The following is a 27932-nucleotide window of genomic DNA, read 5'->3' as shown; positions in this document are numbered from 1 at the left end:
AGAATAAGGGGTGATCTCACTGAAACATAAGATTCTGAGGGGGCTTGACAGGGTAGATGCTGAGATTGTTTCCCCTGACTAGAGTCTAGAACCAGGCAGCGTAATCGCAGGATACGGGGTCGACCATTCAAGACTGAGATGAGGAGGAATTTCTTCACTCAGAAGATTGTGAATCTTTGGAATTCTCTACCCCAGACGGCTGTGGACGCTGAGTCATTGAGTATATTCAAGGCTGAGATGGATAGATTTTTGGACTCTAGGGGAATCAAGGGATATTGAAAGTGGAGTTGGGGCCAAAGATCAGCCATGATTTTATTGAATGGAGCAGGCTCGAGGGGCCGTATGGCCTACTCCTGCTCCTATTTCTTATGTCCTAATGGAGCAAATAAATACTGCACGCAATGTTTGAGAAATGGTTCTAGTAATTTAATGATTAGCTTAGAGATCTGAAATGACGAACCGAGGTTTAAAAACTGCTAGTAAACAGCACAGACATACTCCAGCGACCAACGCTATGGGACAGCCACTTGTGCTGGGATGTTAGCAACAGGTCGGAGTTTTTCCATTCTGTACACATCAATGCAACCGCTCATTTACTTCCTGTTCTTCGCAAAGTCCTCTCCTTTCTTTATAGAGCCCTTGAGTTCACCTATAGCATCAGCTACAAGCTTCTCTTCAAAAGCAGATAGTTTGCCTAGCCCAAGATTCTTCTCAATGCCATTTTTCTGGAAGAAAAGGGGGGAAAATTCATGAAATACACCAGAATCAGAAAACTAATTTTAAAAACAGCAGACAGCTCTGAGGGATGTGATGCGTTCTAGCTGACAAGAATACCAGAGTGAGAGACCTTATGAAGAGATACACACTGTTATGCTAAAGGCGTAATGACCAGGAAAGTCACGGGTTGATTTCCCGGTCTGTGCTAAGTTAGCTGATCTCAGTCAAGACAGCAGCTGGCTGTTATACAGTTGGTCCCGGCATCCCTGGGGAGGGGGTTTGGGAAAGAACACAATAAGTTTCACAGTTCCAATTGCTAACCTGGTCCCTGCCAGAAAGTACATGTACATAAGGCGAGAGCGGCAGGATTGGACTCTGCTGCAATGCCCTCCACAGTTGGGTAGCTCACTACTGCGAACCACCAAGGCTCAAAGAAGATGGGCCATTCGGGAAATCTCATGGTGACAATGAAATTGTACCTCTGCAAGAGTCAGTGCTTTCAGTAGGGGTTTGGGGAGTGCAAAAAAGTTTGCAAGTTTAAAGTTAAATAGTCAAAAGGCAATCTCCCGACATTTTATACAGAAGAGGAAATTCTGTAACATTGGAAATAGGACTGTGGGCGCGAGTGACCGTTAAACATGTCAAACTTAAAGCACACAGCTGCTTTAAGGTGCCAACCATTCATTTTTTGGGGGGGGGGAAAGAAAGACAATACTTTCTGCTGATCATTGTTATTTAAAAGCTGAATAATCTGCCCAGTCGAAACACACAAACTCACCCCGAGAAGCAGAGGTGTAGAGAAATACGGCGATTCAGTTTCTTCAGACCTGACGAATGCACATTCCACCACTCCTTCTTTACCATTCATAGCATCCAAGAGCGAGAAGACAAACCTGGCACCGGCATACGCCATGGACAGGGTGGCAGAACCTAAGTATCGGACAGAAGAGTTAAGAACCATCCTTAAATTGCACAATGCCTACAACCACCTTAACATGCACTGGTTAAGAACCAGAAAAATAAACCCCCTGCAGTTAAATATGGAACACAAAAAGTACTGTACACACATAGCACTTGTAAATCAAGGGTGAAACAAAAAAAAACTCCACATTCTAAAGGAAATCTGTTCAAGTCTCATGAGTGAGCATGCTTCAGTTTATAATATACCATGTCACTTAAAGAATAATATGTTGGGCAGATTCCTTAAAGTTCCAGTTCCCAAGAACTGTTCTGTATGTTGCCATTTGGCCTGTGCTTCATACACTTCCAGCCAGGACCAAGCTTGGTTGATTTCAATTTCCAAAACTTGGCATCTGGGCTCAAACTGAAGCACAGAGCTCAAAGTGTTGTTGAGACGTGCAAGACTGCAACTGGTTGATGTGATTTGCTGCGTCAAACCCCATTGCCCTCAAGCAACTATCTGCGTTTAGGTATCACCTGCAGGCAGAATAACGTCCCAAGGCGCTTCACAGAGGCGTAATTTGAAAAAGGACACAGATGTTAGGAGGGGTAACTAAAAGCTTGGTCAAAGAGGTGGGTTTTAAGGAGGCTCTCACAAGGAGGTGGAAGAGAGGGATTGAGGGCAAATTCTGGGGTGTGGGACATTCAAGATCTTGAGAGGAAAGGTAAGTTGGGGATGGGGCAGTATTTTGCAAGGACAGAGGAGTAGAGGGTGGTGAGAGGAATAATGACAGCACTCGAGGAGAAGTAAGCATTTACAATGCGGGTTAGGAAAGGAAGTTGGGGAGGTCAGCAGTTTAGTGAGAATGGGTTCAAGGGAGCAGGAGGTGGGTGTCATGGACAAGAGGCACGAGTGGAGATGGAAAAGAAACTAGAGAGATGCTGGTTCAGGCTACAGCAGGGGGTAAGAGGGTGAAGGCAGCTGAACAGATGGCATCAGTCTTGCTGACAAACAAGTCCCTGAGCTTCTCCCACTTCTTGTTGGGGGTGCAGATGGAGGACGCAGTGAAGAGGGGTTTAAGGAGACAGTTGGAGGTGGAAAAAAGCCAGGGATTACCTTTGCTCTCCAGGATTATCTTGGAGTAAATTCAATCCTGTTTGAACATTACATTCAGCTATACTGAACAGTTTCCAAGCAGTGATGAAGTCCAAGTTATTGAATTGATGTTCACATTGCACCAAACACAATCATCTCAAAGCAAAATCCCCAATGGTCACGATCTGACTGAATACATTCAGAACCAGCCTTGGGATGCAGCCGCATTAAATCCAATAGCAAAAGAAGCCTGCTCAGCCACTAGGAATTTAGACAAATTGAGAAAACGCGAAACAACTCCCACAATGGAGAGATTAGCTAACAGGCCTGATATTGTAAGGAATCTTACAACACCAGGTTGTAGCCCAACAGTTTTATTTGAAAATCACAAGCTTTCGGAGCTTTCCTCCTTAGTCACACCTGACGAAGGAGGAATATCCGAAAGCTTGTGATTTTCAAATAAAACTGTTGGACTATAACCTGCTGTTGTAAGATTCCTTACATTTGTCCACCCAAGTCCATCACTGGCATCGCCACATCAGGCCTGATACTGACTGTAAAGACAGCTTCAAAATTATAAACAAACCTGCTCCAGCCTTGGCTTTGACCACCTCTGTACCAGCCTCCTGGATCCTGCCCGTCAGGGCTTCCAACTTATCCTGGGGGAATTCCACTTTAGGATTGCACTACAATCAAAACAACAGAAGTCAGCAATGTACTCAACTGCTAATTGTAAGGGACTTTGTGGTCCAGTCCAAGTACTGAAGAAAAAAAAATTAAGTAAAATTAAAATATATGAATGAGCTTGCTGATCATCTGGTAGAAATTAAATTCATCAAACCCATTAAATAACAAAAACAGTGTAACCTGTTTGATTGCCTTCAGGGGCCAGAGGAATTTTTCCAGAGAACAGTTTTTCTATCCAAATTGGCCTACTTTTTTAAGCCTAATTTCAGGTGAATGCTTGGCTGGTGATGGGGGAGGACGACAAATGGGGGTTACACCACAACAGAATGGGTCGGGCTCGAGGGCCTATCCCAGTCCTTTGTCATTGTATGTTTGTAAAGAGAATCTGCACAGTTCTCAGTCACTTCACAACTATAGGGCATAAAGCTATGTTATGAACAGCTTCATATCACAGATGTTGAGTGAGATTTTCTCAGCTCACCAGTGAATTTATGCTGATTTGTCATGTCGCTTCTTGCTATATTGTACAGAGAGAGGTTCCACTGCACTCAGTCTTTAGCCACAATTTGTTTTTTTGAGCACTTATTCATTTACAAATATGTTACAGCAGGCACCTGCATTTGCCCCCCCCCCACAACCTATCCCCTCCAATTATACTTAGTGGACCCCTGCACCAAGTTAGCCAATCTCAGCCAGTGCTGCAGTGGAGATACTACAGCTGGTCTCAGCATTCCCAGGCTAGGAAAAGGGGTGAACAAACCAGAGTTCCCACTCCAGATTATCCAGTGACCGCTGCCGAGTGACTTTAGCTGTACCACATTTGGGGACAACGGTCAATTAGCCCAATACTACTTCAGATCAGAATTGGCTCAACTCCTGCAGAACTTTACACCTACATGACCTCCGGGAGAAGAAGGGGATGAGAAAATCAGGAGATAAAAAGGGAGCAGCATTAGAATATAGTCTTGGGTATAATGTTTCTTCCTCCACCTTTTCCATGCTGGAGATTGGATTTCACTGATCACCATACTTTCTGGGTGCAGGTTGCATCAGCCCTTGATGTCGTACTTGTTCATTCAGACATCTAGAATTTTTTTTTGCATTATTGTTTCATACAAGTTTGCACACACTCGGGCCATGGTTTAATAGTGTACTTGCTACATTACAGATTACAAGATTCAGGGCCACGCATTGAGTCACATAGTTATGCAGTTCTAGGGCAGGGGTGACAGTCATATCTTGTCAAAATTTCATTGGGTTCAGGTAGCAATGTGTACATGTAGGACATATATCTTCAGCTGTTAGCCCTGAGATCGTTCAGGCTGTGAGGGTTGGGTAAGAGACTGGTCTGCTTGAAGAATGGAAACTTCATTATCACCTGGCATTTTCCCAGCTCTACACAGCTGCGCATTACAAATAATTATTCATTATTCTGTTGAGATGTTTGTTTTGGTGAACATTGAGCAGGGAATGAGCCTTCGTGCTGGCAAGAAGAATATTTGTATGATGCTACGAGCAGTGGTGCTGACATAGTATGCATGACGTTCGGTCCAGGATGGTGGATAGGGGAAAAAGATGACAACTGTCCAGAAGGGTTGGAGGCTGGGGGTAGACTAAGCCCTTGTTGTAGCAGTTCCACCAACACTCATCTGTTCGGGTGGGAGTAGAAAGTTGTTTGTGGGGAGGTATGGGAATCCCGCAGCAACAGAATCCAAGTTGACACACAAATGTTGTGCTTCTGCTAAAGGTCATGAGTGTTGGTGGGAAGACTAGAAGGAAGTCCGAACAAGAGTGGAAAGCCTAGGTCACACTCTTAGGAGCCACGCAAGTTTTCCAATGTCATCTGGTGCAGAGGTGGACATACTGCACCGAGAGCAGAGATGCACCTAAAGTGCAGGGCTGCCCTACAGAATACCAGTTCTAATGGGGCCAGTTTCGATTTGATTTTAAGAGGAATTTTTCTGTTTTATCATCATCAATTCTGGAGAGCAACAAGTGTTACTTTCCTTGCGACTCTTAAATAACAATAGTAAAGGATAAGGATAAAGCAGAACTGCTAAATATTTTGGCTTTAGTCTTCACAGTGGAAAAGGAAGTAGAGGGAAGACTAGATATTAGTGAAGAGGAAGAATTTACAGGCATTAAACAGTAATATTGTAATAGACAAGGCAATGGGACAGAAACCAGGCAAATTTCCAGACCCACCTATGGGAATGAAAAGAAATGAGTGTTGAAATCGGGAGACTTTGCAAAACGTACTAGACTCCAGGCTAGTACAAGGGGATTGGTATAGCAACTGCTACAGGTCAGAGAGATTAACACCAGAGTGGTAAAAAATTATAACTTCCTCAATGGAATGCTTTGACAGTCACTCAACTGGTGGATTTATTTTTTGGGTCAGCAGACTGTCCGACCCATAGAATTACACAGCACAGAAAGCGGCCATTTGGCCCATCATCTCTGTGCTGGCTCTGTGAAACAGCTATCCAATTAGTCCCACTCCCCAGCTCTTTCCCCATAGCCCTGCAAATTTCTCTTCCAAATTCGCAATCAATTCTCTTTTGAAAGTTACTTTCAGGCAGTACATTCCAGATCATAACTTGCGACGTAAAAAAAATTCTCCTCATCTTCCCCTGGCTTTTTTGTCAATTATCTTAAATCTGTCTCCTCTGGTTACCGACCCTCCTGCCAATGGAAACAGTTTCTAAGTGGATCACTTTTTGGGCCTCCAATCCAAGCTGAGAAACCTGTATATGTAGAATTTCTGTGTCTCAAATGGAATGCTCATTCTCCCCACAGGTATGTGTCCAAAGAGGGTAGGCACAGGTTGGCAGAGCCAAGCCTTAGGGATCAAGTGTGCACTTGAAGCCACGCAGCTTACATTAATAAGTTTCCTACTGCTTGTCTAGCTAGGACCACACTACCCATCAAGATATTGGCTTGCAGGGTTAGCAGAAGCAGAGTGCCAAGAACCACAGCCTCCAGTGACATGTCTAACTTTCCAGGTTCCATTAGTTAGTGAAACTGGCTAGTCAATCAGTAACGTGGTGGAATACTGCAGACCTGGCTGGATACATAAAACTAGCTTGCAGGATCAAAAGGGCTAATGGAATGCTGGACTTCATAAATAGAATATAAAAGCACTTGGGTAGACCTTATTTGGGAGATCATGTTTAATTTTGGGCATCCTTCCCTTGGAGAGTCCAATAACTATTCACCAGAATAATATTTTGTATAAAGGAACTTAACTATGATGAGAAACTAAGTAAACTCAGGTCATATTCTCCAGAGATGAGGAAGTTAAACACCTGACAGAGGTGTTTAAAATAATGAAAGGGATTGACAGGGTTGATGGGGAACAACTTTCCTCCAGTAGAGCTATCTAGAACAAGGGGGCACAATATTAGAATTCAAAGTGAATGTGGCAGGCACCGCCCTACAAGGCCACAGATACAGAATCAATTGAGCAGTTAAAAAGTGTAGTGAAGGATATGCAGAAAGGGTAAGGAATTAAGATTAAAGCCAGATCGAGCTGCCACGGCTAATAAAATAGCAAAGCAGGCTTGATTGGCCAAATGCACTACTCCAAAGCATGTCAAAATTCCAGTGAAGTATTCAGAACTTATTTCCCACATGTAGACAACAGAGTAAGTGGTGCCAGGCAGTTGGCAGTCATCTATTGTTTTACCATCTTCTTGCCTGCTCACCTGAGAGATCAGAGGGATGATTGTCTTTCCGGCATGGCCTCCAATCACCGGTACAGACACACGTGCTGGGTCAAGGTCCTGCAAAACAGATGAAAAGCATTCACATTTTAGCAATGGTGAAAATACACTCAACAGAAGTGATTGCATTCAACCAACATGTATTCACTGTACCAAATCATCAATTATTTAACAACCAAAAAAACCTGGAAGAGGCTAAATAAGGCACACTATCCTTTAAAACTCCTATTCGTTCATGGGGATGTGGGTATCACGTGTAAGGCCAGCATTTATTGCCCATCCCTAATTGCCCTTGAGAATGTGGTGGTGAGCCGCCTTCTTGAACCGCTGCAGGTGGTGAAGGTTCTCCCACAGTAAGGAGGTTAGGTAAGGAGTTCCAGGATTTTGACCCAGTGACGATGAAGGAACGGCGGTATATTTCCAAGTCGGGATGGTGTGATGTCTTGGAGGGGATTGTGCAGGTGCTGTTGTTCCCATGTGCCTGCTGCCCTTGTCCTTGTCCTTCTAGGTGGTAGAGGTTGCGGGTTTGGGAGGTGCTGTCGAAGAAGCTTTGGCGAGTTGCTGCAGTGCATCCTGTAGATGGTACACACTGCAGCCACAGTGCACCGGTGGTGAAGGGAGTGAATGTTTAGGGTGGTGGATGGGGTGCCAATCAAGCGGGCTGCTTTATTTTGGATGGTGTCGAGCTTCTTGAGTGTTGTTGGAGCTGCACTCATCCAGGCAAGTGGAGAGTATTCCATCACACTCCTGACTTGTGCCTTGTAGATGGTGGAAAGGCTTTGGGGAGTCAGGAGGTGAGTCACTCGCCCAGCCTCTGACCTGCTCTTGTAGCCACAGTATTTATGTGGCTGGTCCAGTTAAGTTTCTGGTCAATGGTGACCCCCAGGATGTTGATGGTGGGGGATTCACCGATGGTAATGCCGTTGAATGTCATGGGGAGGTGGTTAGACTGTTGTTGGAGAATCCTACAAGTTTAAAAAGTTTCAGTCTTTAGCTTTTCTAAAATTTACATTTTGCAGTGGAGTCGCATTTGTACAGATACTGACATTTACAAAACTATCCCACTTAGGTCAGCTATGCGTATTTGATCGTGCACAAAATAAACACTAATTTGGACTTTTTTCACTTCAAATACAGGAAGTTAAATGGACGTAGCCCATTTCAGTAAGTTTAGCGATAACCAGCATGTTAAAAAAGATTACTGTACAGGTGCAAATTGAAACAAGTGCCATCTGTCATGCCATTATTTTAAATTTAATAACTGCTATAATTTCTAAATCAGCCACTTTATTAAGTTAAAGTAAATAAAATTAAATAACTTGGCTGAAAATAATCTAACACTAGAGAACACAATAGAAAAACATTGCAAAATCTACTTAGATGGTAAGTATCTTAGCAAAGTAAGTTGGGATAGTGGGGAACCAAGAGTTTTCTTTTTGGTTGCTGGGTATCTTGCCAGTGCCAGGGGAAGAGAACAGAATACACATGTTCAACTCTCCCTCAACACACTACTGGTTAGCAGCAGAGCCCCACTTTGAGACACCAAAGATGCATCAGTCATCTCCCACTAGCTCTCACAGCTAGAGTCCTAGGTACTTGCCCTATCATAAAATGATTAGCGCCAATTCATGTCAAAAAGTGCCCTTTGGCTGTGTAACAGAGCAATGTACAAGACTAAGGGATACAGAAGTGGTATTGGTTCATGTTCAATGGACCATGTCAGTGGGTCATGGCATGTGTTTACAATTAAGAAAGCTAAAAATAAAGACAGATTACAGAGCAAACATTGCTTTTTCTGTTGTATCTTTGGATAGAATGTCAAATATTTCCTTCAATGCACTGTGTCCCAAAGTATAGTCCATCCTATTTCATGTTTACCTTCAGCTCAGCAACAAAGGTGTTGGCTCTGACCACGTCCAATGTCGACACACCAAAGATTTTGTTAGGGTTGTATACTCCATGTTTCTTAAAAATTTCTGATGTGATTGGTATTGTGGAATTCACCTTGAAAAATAAAACCAGGGCTACTTAATACTGGGGTGGACAAAAATTGTTTAGTTACAGTATTTTCAGAGCCAAACTATAAAGTCAGCATTCAGTGCAAGTCCCCACAATGCTGTACCTATCATTTTGTTTATTTGTACACTGTTTTAAATGGACAAGCTGGACTTTTCAATTGATAATGTCTGGAGTCAAAAACAAGAGCATTTTCTTCCTGTAAAGATGTTGAAAACAAAACTGCGCAATTCTCATCCATTGACCATTGAGGAGGAGAATTGCACTGTTAGTCAAAATTATCTACAGTTTATACGCTTCATTCGGTTGAGTAGGAAGATCATCATCATAGGATACTTACAAATGAGGGAGGATTAATAGACTGTGGCTAAAGCCTCCGCTATTTCTACCCTTACATTCCTCAGCAACCTAGGATGCATCCCATTCAGACCGGGCGACTTTTCTACTTTGAGCGCTTCCAACCTTTTAAGTACCCCCTCTATCCATTTTTATCCTATCCAATGTCTCTACTGCCTCCTCCTCTTCTGTGAAGACAAATGCAAAGCACTCATTTAGAACCTCTGCCTCCACAGATGATCTCTTTTTGGTCCCACCCTTCATTTGACTATCTACATTTACATGTTTATAAAAGACTTTAATGTTCCCTTTTATGTTACCTGTTCAACTGCTCATAGCCTCTCATTTCCTTTTTCCGTTCTCCTATGCAGTCTATTCTGCTTGATTCTCTACTGTATTATTAACCTGACATTTATCATAAGATTCCTTTTTCTGTGTCATTTTAATCTCCATATCTTTAGTCATTCAGGGAGCTGTAGCTTTGGATACCCATCCTTTCCCGCTCATTGGATTGTGTCTAAGCTGTATCTGAACTATCCCTTTGAAGGCCTCCCATTGCTCACTTACTGCTTTACCTGCCAATCTGTTTCCAATCCAGCAGTTTGCCCAGCATCGTAGTACAGCAAATTCATGTCACATGACTGACTAGGTAGGAAATATTACAAATATACAGGCCTCACAGGTACAATATTTGTAATATTATTTAGCAACCACATTACAAAGTTTGCTGAAGCTGCAAGTAATTTGTCAAAACTATTTTCAGTTGTTTATATTATTTTTTGGACTACCTCCCTTGTCAGATTTGCAGTTTTTGCTTAGGATACAAATAATTTATTCTCTGCTTCTTTCTCCCCAAAATCTTCCCTTTTCTCAGTTACTTGCATGATAATGAGATTTTTTTTTCTCCCCTTTACTCCCTCTGTTAGCACTGTAGTTCTTGCTGAAGCTGCCGTAGGTGCAGCACTGTAGCAGGGAAGTTTCTCCTATCAAGTCTCCAGTGACTAGGACCTTAAACAGGTGTCCATTTGCCATTCTGCAGACCTGACAGACTCCAGCTGCAGAGTTTGAACGCAGCATAAGCGCACAAAAAAAAAAATCCCATCCCAAGTAACAGATGTTGGCTAACAATTTGTATTTAATAGTTTAAGATGGAGGAAAAAAAAACACGTATATTTTTATTTTTGTCTTTCACCCCTACCGGTCACACCTCAGTTCATAAACTCCTGGTCTAGTGGTCATGTAAGACGTTGTGGTGCATTCTAGTTACTGTCGTCCCATCAGAGCAGAATGAAAAGTAGATCGCCTATTGTGCATCTCACGCAAAGCATTTAACAGGAGCTGAAAATCTCCAGAATCCAATGTGAAATTTCCAACTCTAGGCCTGCAGCAAAACTCAATTCCCAGGTCTCTGCAAGAATAATCATTTTGCAGGCATATCTACTATTAAATAACCAATGTTAGGAGTATATTTAGTGATTTTTATTTTTCAGAATTGTGTAATTCACATGGTGGTGTTATTTTTAGTTTTAAACACTGGCCTGACAGAGGAAAATGGCTGTTCAAACAGTGTGGAGAAAATGAGAGTAATTTGGTTCATTTTATGATTGTTACTGGTTCCACGTTGCTGGATTAAAAAAAGTGATTTGATAGGATGGTTTTGTGGCAGATGCTCAATGGTGGTAGTCAATGGAAGTGGCTTTTGATTGCTTCGCATTGAGTCATTGAAATATTTCAGCCAGTTAGTGTCATTAACATAATGGACATTATTTATTTCAGCCAATTATAATTTTTTTTGTTCTGTAGACACTTTTAAGATGACAGATATATTTGCAACAACTTGCATTTATATAACACTTTCGATATAGTAAAACGTTCCAAGGTGTTTCACAGGAATGTTATCAGACATTTGACAATTCGAATGGGGTGCGGGAACAGAGAGATCTGGGGGTATATGTGCACTAATCTTTGAAGGTGGCAGGACAGGCTGAGAAAGCAGTTAAAAAAGCATGGAGGATTCTGGGCTTCATAAATAGAGGCAGAGAGTACAAAAGCAAGGAAGTTATGTTGAACCTTTATAAAACACTGGTTCAGCCACAACTGGAGTATGTGTCTAATTCTGGGCACCGTACTTTAGGTAGGATGTGAAGGCCTTCGGGAGGGTGCAGAAAAGATTTACTAGAATGGTTCCAGGGATGAGGGACTTCAGTTATATGGATAGACTGGAGAAGCTGGAGTGTTCTCCTTAGAGCAGAGAAGGTTAAGAGGAGATTTGATAGAAGCATTCAAAATCACAAAGGGTTTAGATAAAGTAAATAAAGAGAAACTGTTCCCATTGGCAGAAGGGTCAAGAACCAGAGGACACAGATTTAAGGTGATTGGCAAAAGAACCAAAGGTGACGTGAAGAAAAGCTTTTTTATGCAGCGAGTAGTTATGATCTGGAATGCATTGCCTGAAAGGGTATGGACGCAGATTCAATCGTGGCTTTCAAAAAGGAATTGGATAAATACTTGAAGGGGAAAAATTTTCAGGGCTATGGGGAAAGAGCAGGGGAATGGGACTAACTGGATTGCTCTTACAAAGAGCCGGCATGTGCTCGATGGGCCAAATGGCCTCCTTCTGTGATGTAACCATTCTATGATTCTATTTCATCCGGGCCAGATCCCTTCTCGGATCACTGAAATTAGCCCTCTTCCAGTTGAGTTTCAGCTTTGATAGTTCCTTGTCCCTTTCCATAACCTAATAATATTGTGATCACTGTTCCCAAATGCTCCCCCACTGAAACATGCTCCACTTCATACCCTAGAAGTGGATCCAGCACTGCTTCCTTCCTTGTTGGGCTGGAAACATACCATCAAGAAATTTCTTCCTGTACACATTTGAGGAAGTCATCCTGTTCCTTGCCCTTTACACTGTTTCCCCCCAATCTATATTAGGATAATTAAAGTCCCCCATTATCACTATTCTATTGTTTTTACATCTTTCTGAAATATTCTTGCAGATTTTCTCCTCCATCTCCTTCACTATTTGGTAGTCTCTAACATACACCCAGCAGCATAACAAACTCCTACTCTGCTCCTTAACTCTAGCAAAATAGATTCAGTCTTTGAATCCTCAAGCATATCAGCCCTTACTAGGGCAGTAACAGTATCTTTTATCAATATCTACACCTCCCACTACCTCTTCCCTATTCCCCAAGTACATTGTAGCCAGGAATGTTAAGTATCCATTTCTGCCCTTGTTTGAGCCAGGTCTCCATTATTGCTACTGTTGTATATCATGACCCAATGCAGCTCACCAACCTTATTTATCATGCTCAGTGAATTTATGTACATGCACTCCAACCCCACCTTACTTGGCTTTGCATTTCTCCCTAGTCTGATCCCTCCTCTTTCTGGACTACTCTATTTGAATGCTGTTTGTTTGTCTCTCCTAATCCTCTATGCACCTCATTTCTCCTCTGATGTTTCATCCTGGTTCCCCCCCCGCCAAACAACCCCTGTTAAATTAGTGTAAATACTCACTCACAGGAATAATTTACATCTTCACAAGGACATTGGTCCCATACCCTGTTCAGGTGCAACCTGTCCACCTTGTACAGGTTCTTACTGCCCCAGGAATCTGAAGCCCTCCCTCCTGCAGGATTTCTCCAGCCACACATTAACCTGCTTTATCTTGCTGTTCCTATACTCACTAGCATGTGGCTCTGGGAGTAATCCAAAGATTACCACCTTTGAGGCCCTGCTCTTTAGCTTCCTTCCTAACTCCTGAAACTCTTGTCTGTAGAACCTCAACCCTGGGTCATTGGTTCCAGCATTGATCACGACTCTTCTTCTCCCCCTCCCCCCCCCCCCCACCCCCGCACAATGTTCTGCTCCCGTTCAGTGATATCCTTTATCCTGGAACCAGGGAGGCAACACCATGCGAGGCTCTAGTCAGTGGTTGCAGAAACACGTGTCCATCCAACTATCAAATCCCCTATGGCAACTGCATTTCTACACTTCATTTGCCCCACCATTCTGGGAATAGATCATAAGTGAAGAATACCACTCCCAAAGTCTTAAAATGTTATTCTTTAAAAAGGGGGGAGGGGGGGGGGGGTGAAAAAAAAAGAAAAAAAACATCAAACGGACACAGTTTCAAGCTGATAAGAGTCCTTTCAGAAGCACATTCCGATTTACCGATCCGGGTTTCTCCCCCCACCTAATTTTCAGAGCCCCTTTCTAGACCCCAGATTATTCACTTCTCCTTGGAATGGAGAATTAATTTTACACCGTGCATTTCTGGGACTGAGTGGGTGGGTCCAGCCAATAATAAACAGCTCTAACAGTGGCTGGTACAAGTGTGGCATTAGCAGCAAACACTTACAGGGTTGGAGATGACACAGATCATGGCCTCTGGACAGTTTTGGGCACAAGCCTCTGTTAAATCTGCAACTATTGTAGCATTAGTGTTGAACAGATCATCTCGAGTCATGCCTGCAATAAAAAGGAATTTCAATATTTATGTTGCATAACAGCTTGTGTAAGGTTAGAAATCATAATTAACAATCCTCCCCCTCATCTTCTACAGGCACAAACCTACAATCTGTTTAATTAAATGCTTTGATGAATGTATTCACCCACACTAAGATGTGACTTATTTTTCATTATTTCAGTTGTGTGATATGGTTATGTAAAAGTTATTGGATGATGCCTTTAAGAGAATGGAAAATCTAGATAATAAGCAAAAAACAGGAGTATTTGAGAAAAATTTATGTGCATATTTTAACCAAAGATTTTTTTTTAAAGTACTGCGCTCTTAAAGAGCAATCACAAGTGATACAATCAAATCTACATATAAAATGTGGCTAGTTTTTTCAAATCTGCTTTGAAGTGGCATTTTGCCCAGCAGCCAGTGATCATAGAAATTTACTGCACAGAAGGAAGCCATTCGGCCCATCGTGTCTGTGCCAGCTGAAAAAGAGCTATCCAGCTTAATCCCACTTTCCAGTTTTTGGTCTGTAGCCTTGTAGGTTACAGCACTTCAAGTGCATATTCAATAATTTTATATACATCAATTAAATCACTCCTCAGCCTCCTCTGTTCCAAAGAAAACAACCCCAGCCTATCCCATCTTTCCTCATAGCTAAAATTCTCCAGTCCTGGTAACATCCTCACAAATCTCCTCTGTACCCTCTCTAGTGCAATCACATCTTTCCTGTAATGTGGTGACCAGAACTGTATGCAGTACTCTAGCTGTGGTCTAACTAGTGTTTTATGCAGTTCTAGCATAAGCTCCCTGCTCTTATATTCTACGCCTCTACTAACAAAGGAAAACATTCCATATGCCTTCTTAACCGCTTTATCTACCTGTCCTGCTACCTTCAGGGATCTGTGGACATGTACTCCAAGGTCCCTCTGTTCCTCTACACCTCAGTATCCTCCCATTTATTGTGTATTCCCTTGCCGTGTTTGCCCTCCCCATATGCATTACCTCTCACTTCTCTGGATTGAATTCCATTTGCCACTTTTCTGCCCACCTGCAGTCTACAGCTTTCCTCCTCACCAACAACCACACGGCCAATTTTTGTATCATCAGCAAACTTCTTAATCATGCCCCCTACATTTAAGTCTAAATCATTGATATATACCACAAAACGCAAGGGACCTAGTACTGAGCCCTGCAGAACCCCACTGGAATCATAATTTGGGTCACAAAAACACCCAACCATTACCCTTTGCTTCCTGCCACTGAGCCAATTTTGGATCCAACTTGCCACTTTCCCTTGGATCCCATGGGCCTTTACTTTCCTGACCAGTCTGCCATGTGGGACCTTGTCAAAAGCCTTGCTATAATCCATGTAGCCTCAATCAAATGCACTACCCTCATTGAATTTTTTGAGGTGCTAACAAGGAGGGTCAATCAAGTTAGTCAGATGTGTAAGCTCTCTAGCAGAAAAATCAAATTAAGGTGACAATACTGGCCCCAACTCTGAATTCCCATGAAAGAGTCAATAAGCAGCATAAGCCTAGCTAGATAGTATGCAAAAAGAACATGGCAAGCAAATGAGAAATTAAAATTAAACAGAGCTGCTGGGTTGTGTTAGCAATAGAACCACAAACAAAACGATCATTTAACTGATTCATTATCAATGGGTGAAAAAAAATCTATCCTTCTGGTGTAATCTTTAAAAAAAAAAGCTTCAGTTACAGCACTAGTGAGGGAATATTTTGAAGTGCTAGAGACAGGTGTTGGCTCCATTATGATAGATTGGAGATCTGTCACATTTTAATTTATAAAAAAAGACTATTTTTCTAATATTCCTTGGAGAGTTCAAAGCTGGTCCAGTATTATGATCACATTAATTTTCTTACTACAAGTCATGAAAAAAACCTTTCAGCTGACTTGGATTTCTCTATACTGGAGACATTATACATCACTGGCTGTTATGCAAAATTTCACTTCAAAAAGGTGGATGAATTAACACTTTCTACACAAACAACTTAAATGGTAGGTGACAAATCACTTAGTATTGTTAAATTGACAAATTAAATTATTGTTCATCCAGGGCATCCTATCCCAGAATACAAGAACATGTTTCAGTTCATAGGGACTGATGCTTATCTATGGGAACCAACCTGTGTATCAATTAATGTGCTCTAATATTTTGGTAATAATGAAGCTGTGACTGATGTGAGCTACTTCCTACATCATGTTAAAATATTTCTATATCTTATCACATGAAATTTTGACTGGGGCAAATTACAGAAGGAAATCTTTTGCCTTTGTGGGTGGGATATCAATGGACAATCTTGCCTGAAGTCACTACATCTTAAACTGCAGCAGAAATTCTCTCCTTGCTGTGCTATTTTAGATTCCCCAGAAGGTTTTAAACAATACATTCTTTGAGGGTCAATGGTGATTTCATTTGCAGATTCCCACCAGACAAGCGTCACAGAATGCAAACTTACAGATAGATGTAGTCTGTCAGGAACCTCCAAATAAAAGGTAAGCTGTTCTCGCAGTTATCTTTAATGGCTGAGCCAACAAAAATAAGCTGCACGTTCCAAAAGCTGGACAGGTGCACACTGCATTAGCAACTCCTGGGTGATGCAGACTCTGTTAATGCTCATCAAAATGGTATGCAAGAATTTACCTCCATTGTCTCTAATCAGGTTTGATTGACAGGGGCCTCAAGCTGGTATAAATACAGCATGGTTTTGACTGCATCTTATCACTTGTATCGACCAGCTAGATTTCTGTAGCAGCGCAGAGACAGACTCCATGGAGCTATGCACCCACTTATAGTCATCCAAGTGAGAATTAAAGGACTTTGTAAAAGTTTTGAAATGTTATTTTGGTCTCAAAACAGTTTAAAGTTAAGCATCATGATGCTCTTTATCAGGTTTATTTTGCTTGTACATAAACGTACAATTTATTTAGTCTGAAATATGTGGTCCGTTAGTGATTTTTCAGCTTGTCAGAGTGATGAAGAGTGCATGGTGAGAATTCCATACATCTTTTCAGTGTGTAACTGGAGAAAATAATTTTTGTTAATCCAACACTGTTAACCCATTCACTCCAATGACAAGGTGTACAGGTTCAGTTCAGAGGATGGGGGCCAGTCTATGGAAACTGCCTTGTTACTGTCCCTGGAGAAACCCAAACTGCAACAGATGCCATTGGCTCAGCAGATGCAGTTCCTCAAGTAATGAAAGGTGTGTATGCACACAACACCTTACACAGTGCTGAGAGAAGGTAACTGTAAATTCAATCTTCAAAAACTGATATTCAGTGAGCAAGGAGTAAAAAGACATAGCTCTAACAGAGAATACTGTGATGCTTCTAGCCCTTAATAGGTGTTTTATCGAAGGTCCGCACTGAAGTTTTAAAATGGCAGCAGGTAGCACACAACACAAGAAATGAAAGTGAATCTATTACTCTAAAAAGGATGAATAGTAATTGTGTGATATAAATAATACTGTACAGCAAGAGAGGAGAACATTTTCACCAGCAGGATAACAAACTCTGTCATAACCACACAGCTCACAAGACAGTCAATCACCAACCCCACATAGCATCATCTTGTGTAACCCATATATAGTGCAGGACTTAAAAGCAAAACTAAACTGCCAGAGTTTTAATCTGTTGACTTCAAAGTAATAATTTTCAGTTTTAAAACCTGAAACGCCTGACTGAGCAAGGCTGAAAACCAGTCAGCAAAGGATTATTCCTTGACATTTAAGTACATACCAGGTTTCCTAGGTACTCCAGCAGGAATGACCACTAGCTCACATCCCTTCAAGGCTTCAGGCAGCTGATCAACACCCAAGTAACCTAGGGATAAACATAATTTCAGTGAGTGCTGTCTCATGCAGAAACAAACCGACAGAAAGAAAGACTTGCATTTGGATAGCGCCTTTAATGACCTCAAGACATCCCAAAACACTTTACAGCCAATTAGGTATCTTTGAAATGTAGCCAATGTTGTAATTTAGGAAATGCAACAGCTTATTTCGCACAGCGAGGTCTGACAAACAGCAATGTGATAATGACCAGATAATCTGTTTTTTTAATGATGTTAAATATTGGCCATGACACCAGGGAGAACTCCCCTGCTCTTCTTCCAAATAGTGCCATGGGATCTTTTACGTCCATTGGTTTAACATCTCATCCAAAAGACAGCACCTCAGACAGTGCAGCACTCCCTTAGCACTGCGCTGAAGTGTCAGCCTAGATTTTGTGTTCAAGTCTTTTGAGTGGGACTTAAACCCACAACCTTCTGGCTCAGGTGAGAGTACTACCACTGAGCCATGGCTGACGAACGAAACTAGACAAAGTCTGATCCCGAGGTAAACCACTACACAGACTTTTCCTCAGAATATTCATCTTGTGAAATGCTTTGCTAAGGCCAATGAGACTACGGATTGGCCTTATACCATTACCACCGAGGACTATTTATATCCAACAAACCTATTAAGCAGTTCAGCAGTAATATATACACATATTTTAAGCTCTTCAGTAGCAGTAAATATAACACAATTCTTTTAAACTCGTACTCACCAGTAACTTTTGCCCTGGTCTCAATGTGACTGAGATCAGCTGCAACTCCAGGTGTGTGAGCAATATCATATAGCGAGAGCTCACCCACTAGAGGGCTGTTCTTCAGCAGCAGAGAAAGAGGCTGTCCAATGCCACCTGACGCACCCAATACCGCCACCTTGACATTGTTCTGCACAAAGGGAATAAAAGATGAGGTGATACGGAGAACAGCTATCAAGCAACACCAGTAAATAATATTACTAAGGTCGCATTAATAGTTGAATCACTAGTGGAGATTCTAGCACTGCAATAAATCCCCATTGTTTCCTTTTTTAGAACAATTTGACCATTTGTTAGCTAGCTTGCTACTTTGACAACTTATTTAAAGCATTCCTTGCAAAGACCCACTCTTGGTCCAATCACAATAAACCTGTGGTTAATCCTTTGGTTATGTGAGTGCGGCTTTCCTCAATATCAAACCTGGAAGCTTAGAGGTCAACCCTGAAAGGACACATTACTGCCTCTTATTTTCACCTAAATCTCATTACATCTTGAAACAGACATTTTTGTTGTTCTCGGAAGGTGGGCATTTTGCACCCATCTCTAGCTGCCCTGAGTGGCAGTATGCCTTCTCCTTGAACTGCTGGTAGCGGTTTGATACAACTGAGTGGTTTTCTAGGCAACTTCAGAGGGCAGTTAAGAGTTAACTGCTTTGGTGAGAGACTGGAGTCACAGAGGCCAAACCGGGAAAGGAAGGCAGGTTTCGTTCCCAAAAGGACATTAATGAACCAGTTGGGTTTTTACAACAATTCCAACAGCTTCATACTAGCTTTTTATTTCCAGATTTTTAAAAACTCTATTCAAATTCTCAAACTGCCGTGGTGGGATTAAGAACGCAAGAAATTTGAACTTGTGTTCTCTGGATTATTAGTTTAGGCCTCTAGATTACTAGCCCAGTAACATAACTAATACACTACCTCACTGTAGATAAGTGAGCAGCAATATACTTGCTATTTTAAAGGGCCACAGCTTTAATTTTTCTTGTTTTAATTACTTGTAGGTCCTGAGAGCAGCATTAGATCTGCCGGTTGAACTCTTAAAGCCCATTTAACTGTACTTGAGCTGAGACATCAGTGCAATTAACTCAGGTGAAGTAAAGGTTAAGACACACATTCCCCTCTACTGTCCTGCTGCATGGGAAAGGCCTACATGCAAACATGTACATAATAAATTTGACCTGTGTCCCACAGTAAGGTACTGGTGCTCATATGATGGCTGTGGGCCACTTTCAACCCAAGACTTAGACTTGCTGCTCCATGTGCCTCAAACTCCATTCATTGCCTGCCTGGCTGTGGAATCCTGGCAGAGCTATGATTTAGCCCTGGTTCCCCCCCACCCCCCCCCACTTTACTTGCTCAACTCCCTGCAGTCCATGATAGCGTGTTAAAACATTATTTTGAGAATGGCCCTCAAGCAAGATACTCCTTGGGAATGTGACACTTAAAGCAATTGTGAATGTTACAACTCAGGCTCTCTCCCAACCCACTTTAATCAAGTTCACACCATAAGTCAGTTTCCACTGGCAAACCTGTGCCCTTCTATGATCAGCAGCTTACACCTTTATGTGTGCTCTGAATGGGAGTACCGTTCCACAGGATTAGCAATCATCCTTTTACCTCAATATTTTACACTGGAGATTGCATGGGCTGCCCACCAAGTATTCCTGTCCACTGCAAAAAGCAGAAAACACTATCATTCAGGCTAAAACTAGTAATTGAATTTGTTATGAATCATACTGAAGCAAAAAGAATACAAGAAACTGCTGATACAAATGCTTAAACTAGAGAGCAATTGAATCAGATTGCTGCGTTAAATGGCTCCTTCAGAATGCATCTCACACAACAATACTGAGACTTTTGGAAACTTCCTGATGTCATTCATGATTGTATGTGAGCGATGCAATATTCCTGCCCTAGCTGCACAGTCCAGTTGTCACTCCGGATACCAATGAAAGAATGGAAAGTACACACCATATACCCCTGGATCTCCAAGGCAGATTTCAACACAAGACCAAAGCAGTTCTTCTGCACAAGCAAATTATCACATTATTAAAAAATTATATACAGTCTTTCATCCACTCAGATGTTGCTGTTTAAAAATTTTAAATTCAAAATATTTTACCTAGTTGAGGTTCCACAAAAGAGGGAGATGATAGAAATCTTACTCTGAGGCATGATGGAGTTCTACTGCTGTCACATCCCATTCCTACCCATCCCACTCATTACCTGGAGAGAACAGATCGTGGAAAAGAATTTAAATTCTCATCCGTCCCTGATCTCCTTTGCGGTCGTTTAACGCGGACGGGAAATCATTCTCTGTTCCCAAGTTAAGTGGACGGTGACTCCTTTTCTCCCTTAGAACTTTCGAGCCTCTGGATATTGCTATGGCCAATGTCATGGCTTTGGTTGGCCTGCAGAAGGCACATTTCAGCAGCATGGAATGTGATTCTAACAAGTTTTCCCACCTTCCCCTTTATATTTTACTGACAGGTGAAACACTATGGAAGAAAATCAAAGTGTGGAAGTCACAACTGGATTCATACTTAAGTTTTCCATTAAGGAAACCAACTCTAGCATTATAACCTAGCATTATAGCTACTTCTGCTTTTTATCTGCATGTACTAAACATCAATTACAACAGCAAACATCCATTGACTATATTTATTATAATCAGAATATTACGACATAAATGCATTTCACCTTTAAGAAACTTGTGATTCAAAGGCCAACCTAAAGAGATGAAAGTGATGAATCATAAGGTACAGTTTAAGTGTGCACCTCAGACCAAAGCAAGAGCTGCTAGCACTGAACAACTGAGGAATGAGTCACCAGCTACTTCCTGCAGCCAGTTCTTAGCAGCTCATCATTAAAGTTTCTACAGCACCAAATCCCAGAATGGACAGATCTTAGATTACCTCGATTTTTTAAAAAATTTCCCCTCACACAAGAGAATGCAAGTTGTAACCAACAAACTGAATTCATACACTGCTTTTCCATCACCCCAGGGGAACTTAACTGTTCCAAAAAATGGATTTGTTGCCAGTCTAATTAGTTTCCAGAAAGATCACTCAATATTTGACAGGAAAGCAAGATATTTTCCAAAGTAGATAAAAGACCAAGTCAAATTTAGGAGACGTCAGGTTCATCCCATGCAATAGAATACAACCTTTATCTCACATGGAGATTATTTGGACGTGTATGCCTGGTACAGATTACTGGTGTATATTATAGTTTAGGCTTCCCTAACCATCTCCCCACCGTTACACGTGTAAACATCTAGAGGGGTTTTCATAAGCAGACCAACTCTCTGCTGCATCTTTATTCTCTTGTGTTTGGTTTAGCAAACCACAGGTCTAACAATTCATCCTCACCAAAGTAAATGTTTTACAGAAGAATTAATACAATGCTCACTATTTTTCCCAATTCCTCAGATAGTGAGAAAATACCACAGATAGAACAGACAGAAGCAGAACAATAATCAAATTTTCACCACATTCAAACTTGGCTGACTTAAGAAATCTAGAGATCTCATGGATCATCACTGCAAACTCAAACACCTTTTTTGGTGGTTCAACAACTTGCATTTATGTAGCAACTTTAAATGTAGAAAAATATCCCAAGGTGCTTCACAGAATAGTACTCAAAAGGTATCAGGATCGGTGACCAAAAGCTTAGTCAAAAAGGCGGGTTTTAAAGGTCATAGAAATTTACGGCACAGAAGGGGGCCAGTCAGCCCATTGTGTCTGTGCCAGCTAAAAAGGAGCTATCCAGCCTAATCCCACTTTCTAGCTCTTGGTCCATAGCCCTGTAGGTTACGGCACTTCATGTGCCTATCCAAGTACATTTTAAATGTGATGAGGGTTTCTGCCTCTACCACCCTTTCAGGCAGTGAGCTCCAGACCCCCATCACCCTCTGGATCAAAAAAATCTCCAACTCCCTTCTAATCCTTCTACCAATTACTTTAAATCTATGCCCCCTGGTTATTGACCCCTCTGCTAAGGGAAATAGGTCCTTCCCATACTCGTTATCTGAGCCCCTCATAATTTTACACACCTCAATTAAATCTCCCCTCAGCCTCCTCTGTTCCAAAGAAAACAACCCCAGCCTATCCAATATTTTCTAATAACTAAAATTTGGTGTTAAAAGGAGGAGGGGAAGGTGGAGAGGTTTAGGGAGGGAATTCCCAAGCAGCTGAATGGAGAACTGCCAATGATGGGGTGAAGGGAGGGGGTACACAAGCAACCAGAGTGAGAGGAACAGAGTTTGGGGGGGCAGAGGGTAGAGTTGAAGGGCTGGAGGAGGATAGAGCTAGAGAGAGGCAAGGATGTAAAGGGATTTAAACAGGAGGATGAGAATTTTAAAATTGAGACGTTGAGGAACCAGGAGCCAACATAAGTTAGCAAGGACAGGGTGATGGGTGAAAAGGACTTGGTGCAATATAAGATACAGGTAGCAAAGTTTTGGATGAGCTGAAGTTTATGAGGGCGAAGAATGGGAGGCTGGCCAGGAGAGCACTGGAATAGTCAACACTGGAGATGACAAAGGCATGTATGAAGGATGTGCTGATGTAGGGGTGAAGGTGGGTGACATTGCAGAGGTGGAAGCAGGTAGTGATTGCTGAGGTTACAAACAGTCTGGTTTAGCCAGAGTGTGTGGGGCCAGGGAGGGGTATGGAATTTGTGGCAGGGATGGAAGCCAATGGCTTCGGTCTTACCAACATTTGGAGGAGGAAACTGCGACTCAGCCAAGACTGGATAGCGAACCGGGATCGGGAGATGTAGAGCTGCCCGTTATCAGCATTCATACGGAAGTTGACCATGTCTGAGGATGATGTCTTCAAGGTGCAGCATGAGGAGGAGGAGGAGTGGGCCAAAGATAGACCCTAGAGAGTCCCCAGAGGTAATGGCGTGGGGGAAGAGAAGCCATTGCTGGAGATTCTCTGGTTATCATCGTGTAGCTAGGTGTGTAAACCAAGCGAGGGTAATCCTGGAGCTGGATAATGGCAGAGAGGTGCTGGAGGAGAATGGTGTGATCAACCATATCAACGACTACAGAGAAGATTACTTTGTGTCAGTCTTCACAGTAGAGGAAAATATACCCGACATTCCAGGGAAACTAATAACAAATCAAGGACTGGAACTCACTAAAATTAACGTAAGCAAGAAAACAGTATTAGAAAAAATAATGGCACTAAAGACAACAAATCCCCACAATCTGATGATTTTCACTCCAGGGTTTTAAAGGAAATAGGTGAGGAAATTACAGATGCTTTAGCCATAATTTTCCAAAGCACTCACGATTCAGCAATTCTCCCTTTAGATTGGAAAATTGCAAATGTAACTCCATCATTTAAGAAAGGTGAGAGAAACAAGGATATTATAAACCTGTTAGTTGTTGTGGGGAAGTTATTGTAATCTATAATTAAGGACAGCGTGACTGAGCACTGAGAAATTTGAGCTGATGAGAGCCAACATGGATTTGTAAAGGGTAGGTAATGTCTAACTAACCGAATTGAATTTTGAGGAAGTAACTGAAGTAGTAGACAGGAGAATGTCTATGGATGTAGTTTATATGAACTTCCAGAAGTCTTTTGATAAGGTTCCAAAGAGACTGTTAGCTAAAATTAAAGCTCATGGAATTGAAGGCAAATTATTAGCCTGTTTAGGAGATTAGTTAGGTGATAAAAGATGGAGTAGGAATAATGGGTATCTACTCAAATTGGAAGGAAGTGACTAGTTGTATCCCACAAGGATCTGTGTTGGGGCCTCAACTATCCACTATATTTATTAATGATTTAGATAACATACATATATCCAAATTTGCTAATGACACAAAGATTGGCAGCATAGCAAGTAGTGGACAGGAACATAAGCAATCAATATTTCTTTTGTAATTTTAAGTGAGTGGGCAAAACTGCTGCAGATGGATTTCGATGCAGGTAAGAGAGAGGTCATCCATTTTGGACCAAAAAAGGATAGATCTGAATATTATTTTTAAATAGTGACAAGCTAGGAACAGTGGAGGTCCAAAGAGATTTAAGGGTTCATGTACATAGATCACTAAAATGCAGGGGTTAGGTACAAAAAATAATCAAAAAGGCAAATGGAATGTTAGCCTTTCTAACTAGATGGCTAGAGTATAGAGGAGAGAAAATTTTGCTACAGCTATACAAAGCCCTGGTTAGACCATATCTGGAGTACTTCATACAGTTCTAGGCACCACAGCTTAGAAAGCATATGGAATCATAGAATGGCTTCCTTCTGTGCTGTAACCATTCAGTACATCGAGCCCGTGTCGGCTTTTTGTAAAGAGCAATCCAGTAAGTCCCGTTCCCCTGCTCTTCCCTAATTGGCCTTGGAAGAAGTGCAGTGCAGAGTCACCAGAATGTTACCAGGGTGAAATTATGAGGAGAGATTGCATAAACTAGGCTTGTATTCCTTGGAATATAGAAGACGAAGAGGTGATTTGATTGAGGTTTTTGAAAGGAATTGATAGGGTACAGAGAGAAACTTTTTCTGCTGGTGGGAGAGTGGAGGACAAGGGGACATAACCTTAAAATCAGAGCCAGGCGATTCAGGAGAGAAGTTAGGAAACACTTCTTCATGCAAAGGATGGTAGATGTGTGGAACTCTTTCCCACAAAAAGCAATAGATGCTAGTTCAATTAATAATTTTAAATCAGAGATCGATTGATTTTTGCTAACTATCGGTATGAAGGGATATGGAGCCAAGGCGCATAGATGGAGTTAGGATACAGATCGGCCATGATCTCAGTGAATAGCAGAACAGGCTCAAGGGGCTGAATAGCCTACTCCTGTTCCTATGATATTGCACCATGGTCAGTCACAAAGGATGTCATTTGTCACTTTGGTTAAGGCCATTCTGGTGTTGTGGCAGGATGGAGTGATTCAGACTTAACATTCTTCTTTGAGCTCCATAAAGCAGCACAATGAATAGAATTAAGGAAGCTTTCAGGTGTTGAGGATATTTTTATGGTTTAAAGTTTATTTTGCAGTAAGAAAACCAAATGCCAAGTGTTGACTTCTAATTCAACAAGAGACAAATGGCCTGCAACTGCTCTATTTCCTTGTACATCAGCTTGCTTCATTTTAAACACCTGAAACTATACATTTGTCTGCCCATACTAGTAGGGATGCAAACATATCCCATTAGATCAAATAATTCTCTAGCAGTGAGTCAGCATGTCTCTAGGAAACAGACACTGTTGTAATTAAGTGCTTGAAGTCCATGTTAATGCTAGCACAACTTAGTAATTTGATATCATCCCCACCACCGGGGGAAGAAAATCAATTATCACCTACTGATCTAGCTAGTCATGGTGCAAGTGTTCTATATGGGTTCAAACTTTCATCATACTGCAAACCAATAAAGTATCAAAAAGGTGGAGTTACCCACTCCTTTAAGCAATATCTTTTTTCCCCTAGAGTGCAGGGTTCATTTCCTGTAATTGATCATCAGTTTTGGAAGATATTAAAGATAAAAAATTAATTCCTCCCATACAGGTAATATCCAGTTTGACAAATCAAAGTTTTAAATGTTGTAAAAATGTCTTCCATTGCCTATCTTATATACAGTCCTCTTAAACTGCAGTACATGGTCAATATGCCCCAGTGTCCCCTAGATCCTGAATGTTATTGTCCTTCATTGACCATAGTGTAGCAGAGGAAGGCAAGGCCCACAGAGCAGTGATAATTTATATATGCACTACATTTCACAAGATATGACTTACTATCTGCCCCCTACATTTTGTTACATTCATTCTCCTCTATCTTCTTTGACACTGGATTGTTGCTCAGTGCCTACTCTCACCATGTCACACTGCTGACAACCCTTGTTCTTTGCAGCAATCCTAAAATCATTTTACATTCATAACTCCTTTCCTTCAAAAACATCTCCCTTCAACCCTGCCTCTGGTTTCACCCCTTCTAAAATCCTTCCTGCCTCCTGTCCTCTTCCCTTTGTAAAACCCTTACTCACTCCTCTAAAACGAAGGATACGATAGTAAATGCTGGTTTGAACGTTATACTATAGTTATGATGTGGAGATGCCGGTGATGGACTGGGGTTGACAATTGTAAACAATTTTACAACACCAAGTTATAGTCCAGCAATTTTATTTTAAATTCACAAGCTTGTGAATTTAAAATAAAATTGCTGGACTATAACTTGGTGTTGTAAAATTGTTTACAATACTATAGTTAGGTAGACAACAACACTTACAGTCCTGCACTGACTTAAAGAACTCGTAGCTCTCATGCTTTTGAGCCAGCACATGATCAGAAATAGATTACACCAGCTCGTATATTCAGTCCAAGATGGTTAACTATTTAACCTCGTTTGTCCAAGGTTTAGGAGCATGAGGACTATCTCTCCTTGGCTTAGGATCTCCCTGAATGTCTTTTGTACATGGAGCAGGGCTGGAAACCTGAGCCCTAGATATATATTAAATTTAACTGGGAAAACCCAGGCGATGGGCCAAGGCCACATTGCAGGACATCACCAAGGCTGAAATTAGCGGGGTGATTCTAGGCAGTGGGTTAGGTCGCCGATGACCGCAGCACGGGTACCAGGGACATCCTGTCACGCTGCCGGCCAGCACCCCGCCCGCCAGTGGCCGGAGCGGAGGCGGCGCTGCCCCAAGCCTCCTCCGCGCTAACCGCCGGCGACTCCTCGCCTTCAAGTGGCAGCTATCAGACGGGGAGGGAGGGGAAATCCTTTCCTTTCCTTTCCCAGCCGCCCGGGTTCTCGGGCCCGGGCCCTGACGCACGACAAGTGACCTCAGGCCTCGGACAAGCGAAACGCATAACCCGGGGTGGGGTGGGGGTGGGGGGGGGGGGGGGGGAGAAAGGAGGCTTCAGCTCCGTCCCTGGGCGACGCTCTCCACCCCCCCCCCCCCCGTACCTGTGAGGAAACGGAGAAGCTCCTGCCGAGCGCGGAGACAGCGGGCCTGGCGACACGGGACAACATCTCTGGCAGCGGCCGATCTCCAGGCTGCAGTGACTCCAACGACCTCCAGCGAGGACGAAAGGACTAGAACCAAGCGCCGTGACGCACCCGAACCTGCTACCCCGCCGCCGGTCGACCAATCCGGTTCGCCGACTGGCTGGCGCCGCGCCGCCGTCACTCCCACGTGACCCGTGCGTCGCGTTAGGTTGCAGCGCAGGATTGACGCCCGCCCACACTGGTCGCTGATTGGTGCTACGGAGCGCCGCAGCGCCTCGCGTTTGGCGAACATGGCTGTCAATCATATCTGACGAACAGGCGCACTCGACGCATGCGCGTCAGTGGGTAACCCGCCCGCTCTTCCGTAGACGTCATTTCCTGGATACCACTCAACAACTGCTGCAACTAAGG

At 42.4% G+C, this 27932-nt stretch overlaps 1 protein-coding gene across 1 annotated transcript; it reads right to left on the bottom strand.

The window, feature by feature from the left end:
- Window positions 1–404: 404 nt before the first annotated feature.
- mdh2 (malate dehydrogenase 2, NAD (mitochondrial)) lies at window positions 405–27630 on the bottom strand. The gene is made up of 9 exons (XM_068007971.1): window positions 27480–27630; window positions 18521–18689; window positions 17711–17794; window positions 13844–13953; window positions 9004–9129; window positions 7108–7185; window positions 3300–3399; window positions 1496–1647; window positions 405–725 (listed from the first exon to the last, which is right to left on the bottom strand). Exons 1-9 carry the CDS (start codon window positions 27543–27545, stop codon window positions 594–596), a joined length of 1017 nt encoding a protein of 338 aa, XP_067864072.1. The 5' UTR covers window positions 27546–27630; the 3' UTR covers window positions 405–593.
- Window positions 27631–27932: the final 302 nt, after the last annotated feature.

The sequence above is a fragment of the Heptranchias perlo genome, chromosome 28 (assembly GCF_035084215.1).
Source record: "Heptranchias perlo isolate sHepPer1 chromosome 28, sHepPer1.hap1, whole genome shotgun sequence".
Lineage (NCBI taxonomy): Eukaryota > Metazoa > Chordata > Chondrichthyes > Hexanchiformes > Hexanchidae > Heptranchias > Heptranchias perlo.
Note: the sequence above shows the minus strand (reverse complement) of the source record. Positions and strands in the feature narration are given on the sequence as shown.